At 41.3% G+C, this 10,284-nt stretch overlaps 1 protein-coding gene across 2 annotated transcripts; it reads right to left on the bottom strand.

The window, feature by feature from the left end:
• Window positions 1-5,995: 5,995 nt before the first annotated feature.
• LOC130467952 (chorismate synthase 2, chloroplastic) lies at window positions 5,996-9,812 on the bottom strand. Of its 2 annotated transcripts, XM_056837121.1 has the most exons (4): window positions 7,152-8,138; window positions 6,800-6,876; window positions 6,639-6,697; window positions 5,996-6,499 (listed from the first exon to the last, which is right to left on the bottom strand). In XM_056837121.1, exons 1-4 carry the CDS (start codon window positions 7,256-7,258, stop codon window positions 6,413-6,415), a joined length of 330 nt encoding a protein of 109 aa, XP_056693099.1. In that variant the 5' UTR covers window positions 7,259-8,138; the 3' UTR covers window positions 5,996-6,412. The 2 variants fall into 2 exon arrangements, 1 of the variants encoding a protein (XP_056693099.1); XR_008928094.1 differs by lacking the exon at window positions 7,152-8,138 and adding an exon at window positions 8,177-9,812 and having other exon boundaries at window positions 5,996-6,697.
• Window positions 9,813-10,284: the final 472 nt, after the last annotated feature.

The following is a 10,284-nucleotide window of genomic DNA, read 5'->3' as shown; positions in this document are numbered from 1 at the left end:
CCATACAAAATGCCTGGAAAACGACTTACACATTACTTATTACAAATCTTACAAACTACAAAACACAATTTAGGCCATTACAAAAACGCATGGTACACTATAATGTACATTACATACACAATGGAATACAGATCTACATTTTTTCTACAGTATACATTTCGCAGCATCTCGCCGACAGGCTGGAGGCGTCGCCAAAGTCAAACTCGAGGTACGTGCACTACCTGCAAAACAAACACAAACCCAAATGCATATTTTCCAAAAGCAGTCCACACAAAGTAAACTTGGAAATTAAAAGTCCACAAATATTTACATGACTTGTCCCCTTGGACAAGCCCAAAACACACAAAGAACTGCCGCCATTAAGACGAAACACACCCCCAATATTTTCCGACCTCTTCAAAGGCCAAACACAAAAAAACCATTGTTTCAAGAACAAAGTCACCATTGAAATTTTAAGGAGGGGGGACAGAGCTACTCCTGAGGGTCTGCTGGACCTGCATTCTCCCCTTGTTCGCCATCGCCTGGTGCCGCCACCGTCTCGGCATTGGGGCTGATTGCTGTTGCACACTCCTCAACGTCTTCCTCATCGCTAACGGCACCAGGGGGGACATACTCCTCGGGTAATGCAGCGTTGAACCGGGAAATATCTTCCTCTGGAGTCCAGTTCACATGTCTGCCCGCCTTGAAGTCTTCCATCATCTTAGCCTTCATTTTCCAAGTGTAGTAACCAGAACACTCGAAAATCCTCGCCTTGACTTTGGTAAGAGACGTCTTCAGCTCGTCAACCTCAGCAGCCAGCGCCTCCCTCTCGGCGTTCAACACAGCAATCTCGGCCTTGGTCGTCGCCTCCTTGGCCACGCCACCAAGTTGGCCAACCTCCTGCTTAGCTTTTTTCATGTCACTCTTCATTTTCGCTAACTGATCTTCTGTTGTTATAACATGATGGCGAGTAGCCAAAACAGATTGCAGGGCCTATTTGAACAGGAAAAGAAATATTCTAAGTTACTGAATGACGAGACGATGATGGCATGCAACAAAAGTAAAGGAGACAAAAGAATAAGCAAGCAAAACATACCCTCTAAGCATCCGAGACGCTCTCGAGTTGCAGCAACTTGGGACAAGGTCTCTTGACGCTCTCGGCTGTTCGGCATCCACAGGCGGTCAACTTCTGGCCAAAGCTAATGTTGTGGAACACTTGCCGACCCGAAGTCGTCAGGGAACTCCCAGTGACCTTCCTCTTCCGAGTTGGAGGCGGCAGCTTGAATTCGGCAGGAAGAGACGCTCCGGTCTCCCCAGTCATCGTAGCATCGGTGGAAGCCTTTGGTGGCCTCCAAGGTGACACCACAGTGACAGTCTTAGGTCGAGACACACTCCTAACCTTGTCCAGCGACGCCTTCAGCCCGACATTTTCAGCAGGCAACGCCTCCATGTCGTCAGTCAGAGTTACAACATCAACCGACAACTTCATCTCGTCAATCTCTAGCGGGACGACCTGCCAGCCCCTACAAAAACTCCAATCATAGACGACTCAGTCTCGTCACCCCATATCTTCTACTTATTTATTTTTTATACTAACACTAATCGTTTACCTTTTAATGTTGTCATTTTCTCAGGATCAGTTGGCATTCTTATTGTCATCATTACATCTTACCGGTTGGTAAGGAGTCAGGAATTTATTTTCCTTCCTTTTTTGAAGAATAAACCCATTCTCTCATTTGAGCTTCTCGGAAGAATTCGAAAATGGATTTGGGGACAATTGTTTGGGCGGTAAAATAACGTCCCCGTGACGTGGCAAGGTGGACCATTCAAAGGGTCATATGACAACCATCAAGACAGTAATAAAGGCTATGGGCGTTGACCAAGGGAAACGGCTGAAGTAAATGAACGGTTATAAGCGATTGATTGATATGGGAGTTACACCCAATTACTCCTTTATTAAATGCAGCGGTTACGAACCATTGATAAGCAAGCCATCATTACTCATTTAATGCCTAATTATGTACAATTAAGTGTGAACGTTACACTCTTATTACGAAAAGCCTATAAAATGGCTTAACTATGTTAGTCTATGGACACAGAATCATACACATTCACGCTTCATATAATAAACTACTCCTCTCCCTCTTTTTCTGTAAGAGTTTTCCTATCATTCTTCTCATCGTTCTTATATTATCTTGCTCATTCGGATTGTTAGCACCCCCTCCCTCCGATGAATTCAACCCTAGGTAGAATTTGTCCAAAACAGGTACCTTATGAGCACCTTTTGAAATGTTTTTATCTTTTTTTTATCCATGCTTCCAGGGTGTTTGTCTTTGATTTAATGTGACTGGAGTTGTTTTCTTCAAGGAACCTTCTGTGGGGCTCTATAGGATGCCTTGCCCCTTTTCGGCCGTTTTTTATTCGGGTTAGTCTTATTAAGGCCTATTAGGCCGAATTTGAATGGTAACCCCTGCATTTTAGGTGATCAGTCTAATAGGGGTGCTACTCTAGGCCACTCCTTTGACAGTCAACCAATTAGTCTTTTCCGACTTTGGCCAGTGAGCAGGAGTCAATATTCATTGACGTTTTTCTGTGTGGGGGTCAATATTTTTTGACATTTTTATGAGTGGAATTCAATATTATTGACGTCCTCAATGGATAGGAATCAATATATATTGATGTTCTCCAGTAATTCAATGATTAATAAAGCATCCAAAATTAAAAACTTAAATTTAGTTTAAATACTTTGCCGTTTGACTTTCGGAAATATTGGCCGTTTTGTGTGCTCTTTACAAATGTTGGTCGTTTAGTTGGCATTACATATACTGGCCGTTTAGTTGGAGCTTACATAATAGTTAGGTTGGGGTGGCTTTTATCCACTTTTCTCGGTCTTTATAATGACGCCTTCAATGAGGTTCATGAGGTTCTCTTCTTCATGTTTCCTCTTGAATCCTGCTTCAGCTTTTTCCTTTTTCCACGCTGTCGGGTTGAGGGTAGTTAGATAGCAGTCTCGTTCTTATTCCTGATCGCCGTGAATGGTTCCTATCTTTCCATCATCACATACATATTTTGTTCAACGTAGGGTGTCCCAAGATAACATCGTATGTCATCAGGTCCTTGACAATCAGGAAGTTTACGCACATCTTTCTACTATCATTGAGTCTTCCTATTCTAACAGATAATGATATGACGCCTACAGGGTGTATGATGCTTCCTCCAAAACCAATGATGGGATAATGGATTTTTTCGATAGTCTTTGGATCATGAGCAAGACGACTCAGGCATTCAACACTCATGATGTCGGATGAGCTTCCGGTATCGCCAGTATACGCCTTACCCTCATGTTAGAGATCTTGATTTCTATGACCAGCGGGTCATCGTGTGGTGTAGCTATTCGTCCACCATCGGACTCGCATATTTCAATCCTTGGGAAAGGATCCATTGGTGATTTTCCCGAGAGCATTATTTGCCTCAGCCTCTTGACATGGTCTCTTTGTCCCCTCATCGTGGGTCCTCCTAATATAACCGCTACAAATCCCCCATTAGTTTGATTTCCTTCCCCGGTTGAGATTGGTGATTTGTTCTTTTTGTAATGACTCTTCCCTGTCCCATTAGTGTTCTTCTATAAGTAATTTTTTAGATGACCTTTTGCTGCTAGCCCGTCCAAGGCCCTTTTCAGATTCCTACAATCCTTGGTGTCATGACCTATGTCTTCGTGGAACTGGCAGTATAACTTTTGGTCTCGGCTTTCAGCGGGAGACTTCATTGAAAATGGTCGGTGTAAATCGAACCTAGTCCCTACATCTACAAGGATTGTACGAAGGTCCGTATTATACTCAAAGAACTCTTTCTCTTATGGGCGTCCCCTTTTTTTGCCCTGCAGATGCGGGGTCTTGCTCCTTTGATATTGCCAAGGTGCCATTAATTCTGATGATCTTTCGATCTTTCTATTCTTTCTTCCTAGGGGATTCAACTGCTTCTCCTGTCTTGCCGTCTTTAGATACGCTACATATTTCAGTCGCTTGTATGAATGCTTCGGCCTCCTCCAGTACTTCAGCCATTGTCCCACACTTTTCTTGACAAAGTCAAACTTGAATGACCCCTACTTTAAACCCCAGATGAAGTTGTAGAAGGAGACTCCATCCGGGAAGTTCGTAATCTGCCCAACCTCCATATTAAAGCGTTTCACATAACTTCTTAGTGACTAGCCCTTTCCTTGCTGAATGTGGCCTAGATGCATACTTGTCTTCCTTTCTTCTTTGTGAGCCATGAACCTTGTGGAGAACATGACTTCTAACTCGGTAAAGGAGGTAATAGATCGCGCGGGTAGCCTTTCGAACCATTTGGACGCTAGCTATACCTTTGAGAGTACCTTATAAATATTTGCACCACGTTTCCTCGTTGGTTCCTTGTACATACATATGATGACAGTATGCAACCAGATGCGTATCAGGATCAGTTGTACCGTCATCGGCCTCTATGGTAAGAGTCTTCAATTTGGGTTCCTTTGGAGTATTTATTATGGATTCATAAAAAGGGGTACTCATGTGCCTCAATGTAAGGTTGTTCAATCCCTGTTGGATGTGATAGGTGAGAAATTCTAAGGCGCATGCCGACTCTGGGAGAGGTCATTTGGGCCTGCCCTCGAGCGGAGGGGTAGAAGGGTCGATCTTCCATGACAAGAGTCGATCCGGTGTCTGACAATTCGGACTCAGCCTCATAGGGTTGCCGTCCTGGATGCTGGACAAGGGAAGGATGTATTCGGGAAGCCGGCCGTGCCATCTGCTCGTGTCGAGCAGGGAGAGCATGATGATCACGTTCCTAAGCTGACCGCTCTGTAAAGGGACTAACACCTCTGTTGGCTATTGGCCGAGAACTTTCCCCAGCCCTCCAAATATTTGACCTAAGTGGCATTCTTCTTATCCGATTGAAGCGAAGGCTAAATTATCCGCGTGGGACTGTCCTCTCAATATTGCAATTATAGATTAACATGTTCCTCCGTATTTCTTCATGCACAGCGGTGCTCATTTGTTGTTGAAAATTTTGGTTCATCTGTTGCTGGAATCCAGCTAAGATCTCTCACAGCGTCCCTACTGAAATCGGAAGGTCTAGGTTTTCATCCAGCACATCATCCTTTACACTAGGACTGAGATGTCCACCAGGAGGAGGTAGCCCGGCGTCCGGTTCTTCCTCACTAACTACATCGACTTCTTGGATGCGATGTGGAGTATTTCCAGCATTGGCAATTCAATTGGCTTCTTCTATGTAGCAATGTCTCCTCTCGTACGGACGCCTTTCCCTTGTCCCTCACCTTCAGATTGTAAGTCTTCCATGATACTGGACCTCCCCATAGACGACGCCAAATATTGTGGGAACTTTGCTGGTGCTGATGCGTCACCCTTTCCACGGAGGTATCCGGTATGCGCTGGCATGATCTTCTTACAACCTGAAAAACAAGAATATTCTCGTAGGAATATTCCCTCTGATGCCTAAGTAATTATTTGATACACTACTACAAATCCCTCGTTTTAGCGGCGCCTTTTTCGCCTTTTTTCGATGCCAAAAGGCGTCGCAAAATTTGTCCTCGACGCCTAGAAGAAGGCATCGCCAAAATGTTAGTCGAGAATTCTCGGCGCTTTATTTTGTCGATATTGTGGTCGCTTCTTGTTGTCTCCCTTCCTGTTTGGCGTCGAGATTCTCGACGCCTTAAAGCGTCTAGAAATTTTGTGATGGCGTCGAGAATATCTACTGCCCGCCTAATCCATATTTACCTGTTTAATATTCTCGACGCTTAAAGGCGTCTAAAAATCTGTGTTGGTGGAATTTTAAATCTAGTTCAGCCTAATACCACAACATCAAAAATCATCCAAGTCTTTTTGTATACTTTTCTTCCCACCTATATATAAATGCAAATATATATATATATATATATATATATATATATATATATATATATATATATAAAATTAAAGCAATAAGGTCAATGAAACCTGTATTTTGAATAATTGGTATCCGATCTATGTAACATTGAAATTAACCTATACAAATCTAGAAGTACATAGTTAAAATCCATCGTACACGATAATGTTACTAATTATCCATAGTACATGATAAAGTTACTAACCAAATTCCATAGTATATAAATGTTACTAACTAAATAGTCCAAAATATCATCAAAATACAAATTGTATCTACTATAACCTAGAAAAACTAGGATCTAGTAGTGGAAGTAACTTGCTCAAGTGTCCTGGCCTTCATTCTCATGTTTCTCCTTACACTCCTCCTATTGAGGGCTGGCCCACCTTGCCTTGATCTAACTCTGGAGAAGAAAGCTTCAATGCTCCCTGGACGATCTTCAAAGAAAAAAAACAAAATGGGAGGAAAAACGGAGGGGAGGGGGGGGGGGCTCCATTGCCTTTCCAAATCTCTCCAATTAAAAAGGGAGGAAAAATAGAACCCTCCCGTCCTTTCCTTTCCCCCAATCCCTTATCCAAAGAAGGGAACTTGTTCCCATCTCTTTCTATTCCCTCCCATCATACTGCCATTATTATATAGGCAAGATGTGTAAGAATGAACACATAAAAGCTAACACTTTAGACATTAGACATAACTGAAGTTCAAGTTTTAACATCACTTTAACAAGTAGCCAAAATTCTTACATTTCCTCTTTGGTCAGTATTTGGTGCATTCACTACAATTGGTGATCCAATAGTCAATCCTGCAAGTACAATGTTATCATTAAGGCACAACTGACAACACTGAAATTTGCTAAATATAAAAGACCAAAAGATTTTAACAAGATTCTGCAAATACAAGTAACCTTCAGAAATGCCTGAAATTATTTTGCATGTATCCGTCTCTTTCCTTGGGGTAGTAATCCGGCTTTGGCCAGGCCTCCTAAAACATCAAAACAAGAAATTGAAACTAATAATAAAAGCAAAAAACAATAGCACAATGAGTCCAGAACACCAACATACTTGAGGTCAAGCTCCTCAATAAATCATTTTTAAAACCAAGTAATCAATAGTTTCATACAACTTTAACTTTGCTGACAGTATTTTTGTGTCTGGAAAAAATAAGACTTGGATAATTCAATTAAGACCGAAAATTGTGAAGTTCAAAGTTATGGACTTTTGGTGCAAGTTAGTCTCAATGTCAAGATTGTCAACTACCTTATATCAAGATCTAATTGTAAATCTTCCTCGGATAAAGGAAGTCTGGGTGGGACGCCATCAACCACACAACCAACGCCACCACCATGTGATTCTCCGTATGTCATAACACGGAAATAATTTCCATATGAACTTCTTGCAGCTTGAATTTCTCTAATGTACAAAGCAAAATGATATTTTCTGATCAGTTACTAGTACACAAGACAATGTATCTTAATTTCGTTTACTTGCAAGCAGTCGATGTGTTCAACTCTGAAAAACAGAATGTTGCCTTTAGTTTAACACCTATCATCTAGCTTTAGTATGCCTCAAGATAAAGTCAATGTTTTGAACAAAATTATTGAACATAATCCTTTTTAAGTGTCCTCTTTCAAGATCATTTTAACATTTTTTAATAATGCTTCTAAAGTTGTTTTCTAGCTTATGTTATAAAGTGTACATCATGTTGTTTCATAAACTCTGGTGTTAAGTTAGAAGTGTCTCAACCAGTGTCAAAAAGCCAAAAAATAAATAAAAGAAGTGTCTTAATCTAGCACACTTAAGATTCTAGACTAATTCCAGTCGCTGGTTTCATAACAAAATCACCAGCCTAATACAACACACCAAAACTAAAGCGAAATCGTATAGGAGAAACTCCAGCAGGAAATTCATCTAGAACACATGGAAGTTGACCCTTCTGTCCCAACCTCAATAGTCAATACATCTTAAGTCATTAACTTAAGCAACCATGAAATCAAAACCTCGAATTGTATCTGGATATTTCCTAAAAACCAATCCAAGCTAATGCATCATTCAAACAGAACAAAATGTCCTTTCAAGTTCAATTATTCATTTACTCAACTACATTTACACATAACACCAAAATTAACAACATTCATCCTTATATATGCCAAACAGAATTTGATAATATCAACTTAATTCAACATTTCATAAGCTAACTTATACCTTACACAAATTAAAATTCCAAATCAACCAAAAAAATTCAAATAAAACCTGAAATCAGGAGGAAGGAGAAAGAAACTTACAAGGAAAGTACAAATTGTTCGCAGGATCAAGCCGAAGACGTCATTTCACTAGAATTAAAGAACGCGCCACAGAAGACACCGTCGGTAGTGAGTGTGAGGGGGTCGAAAAAGCGCGAGGCTAATGCGTGACCTTGTCCCTCGTGGGTGTGACGATTATTTTTATTCAATCAAGTGTAATTGGATTTCCTGTGAGTATACACCCAATTGACTAGTAATATAGGAGTAGCTATTCAGTTTTTAACAACAATGGGAAAAACTGACAAAACCCGGTTATCCTGACATAAAGGGAGTGTAATTATGTTTGACCACGACGGCCGTAGGTTCCCTTGTGATCCCTGGTGTGGGGATCTCTCAATATACACCCGCAAGGTAGAGATTGAGGGTTCGGGGGACTGTAACTACCGAGAGCAGTAATTCGCTCGTCGATAACTCCAGAGGCAGTATATCCTTACTAGCTCAGCATAAATAATTGAAGGGACATGCGTTAACTATTAAACTAATCTGAGTTGATTTTAGCAATATGCAACATATAATACTAATTCGATCGTGATTATCTGATTTAAATAACATTAAGGGACCTAGCATGATAATCCGATTCCCCAAAAATATTATATTTGTTAGGCGTGATAGAACAATCATATTAGGTTAGTTTAACAGTTCATAAAAAGGGCGAGGAAAGCAGTTAAATCATCGAAAAGGGACACATCACGACGCACCCTTGAGAGGTGCGTCACGGTTCTCAGAAAACTAACCACTTTGACTTTGCTATTTCTCCTTTTTATTTAAGGAATCTCAATTATGGGACAGGATACGTTCTGTTCGATTTATGGATCGATTGCGACAGAACGCGTGAACAGTTTCGCAGCGAGAGGCTTAGGCTAAGGGGTTTAGAGTCAATACTCAGAATATATTATGTGTTGTTGTGTGTTGTTTCACGTCGAAACTAGGGGCCTATTTATAGGGAAGAGTTCGTGAAAAGATAGAATTGCAGAGTTCTAATCCGCAAAGAATTAGGAAAAGAGACGTACCCAGGTACTTTCAGCGCCCAGGGCTGGGCGTCAAAGATTTCGGCGCCCAGCTCTGGGCGTTGAAAATAGGATCCAGGCAATTTCAGCGCCCAGGGATGGGCGTTGAAATTGCTGTTTGAGCCGTTTCTTTGTCAGATTCGGATTCCTGAAATCCGTAGTGTTTGAGACTTAATCGAGCCTTTTAGTGCGTATCAATTTCATGACGGAATGCGTCTGGGCCCGTTACGAACTCTAGGCTCGTTAGGATTTTAATTAATACGTAACTCTTATTTCCGAATCATATTAGGAATAGGATTCTCGCAGTTTTCTATCTCATTTAGGATTTATGTTGGAATGCAACATATAATTCTGACAGGTTTCTATCTTTTATGATTTGCCACTTTTAGACGCTACTTTTTACGGCAGTTACTTTTTTCAGCAGGTTTCCATAAATAGCAGGTTTCGGGTGAAATGAAATGGGGAATCGAGATTCGTTTATTTTATAGGAGATGCGTTGTCAAGTGGAGTTTTTATGCTTTCATCATCAAACCTTTCCCTTTCGGGAATGGGGACAAAAGTAGGTGTCTACAGTTAGCCCCCACTTTGACTGAGTCTTGGAGTAAGACGATGGTCAAAGTATTTGACGGAGTGCGTCACACAAGCCATGGTGTATGTGACCTGTTTTGCGAGGGTCTCACGAGCCCCCGAGTGATAACATTTGACTTAAGGGTCATCACGTGTCATTGGGATTTATCAACTGATAGTATAGAAACTTCCTCACTTTGTCATTGGAAGGATCTAAAGGTGCGTAGAAACTCCCTCACTTTGTCATTGGGAGTAGCTACAGATGTTTTCAAAATTAAACCTGTAAAGTGTAATTGGGCCTGGCCAAGCCCAATCACGAGGTAAAAAATGTTTTTAAAGATTCTCATTTTCAGGGCTAGCTAAACGAGAAAACCCCCTTGTTTTTATAGGACGTAAAACGAAGGAAAATCCAGCACCCTTGTTTTTATAGGACGTAAAACGAAGGAAAATCCATTAAAAGTTATCGCTGCAGCGACTAAGGACCTGCGCGGTTAATGACGCAGACCCCGCCCGCTG

Source organism: Spinacia oleracea, chromosome 1 (assembly GCF_020520425.1).
Source record: "Spinacia oleracea cultivar Varoflay chromosome 1, BTI_SOV_V1, whole genome shotgun sequence".
NCBI lineage: Eukaryota > Viridiplantae > Streptophyta > Magnoliopsida > Caryophyllales > Amaranthaceae > Spinacia > Spinacia oleracea.
The sequence above is the reverse complement of the archived record's forward strand: the minus strand, read 5'-3'. Positions and strand labels throughout refer to the sequence as shown.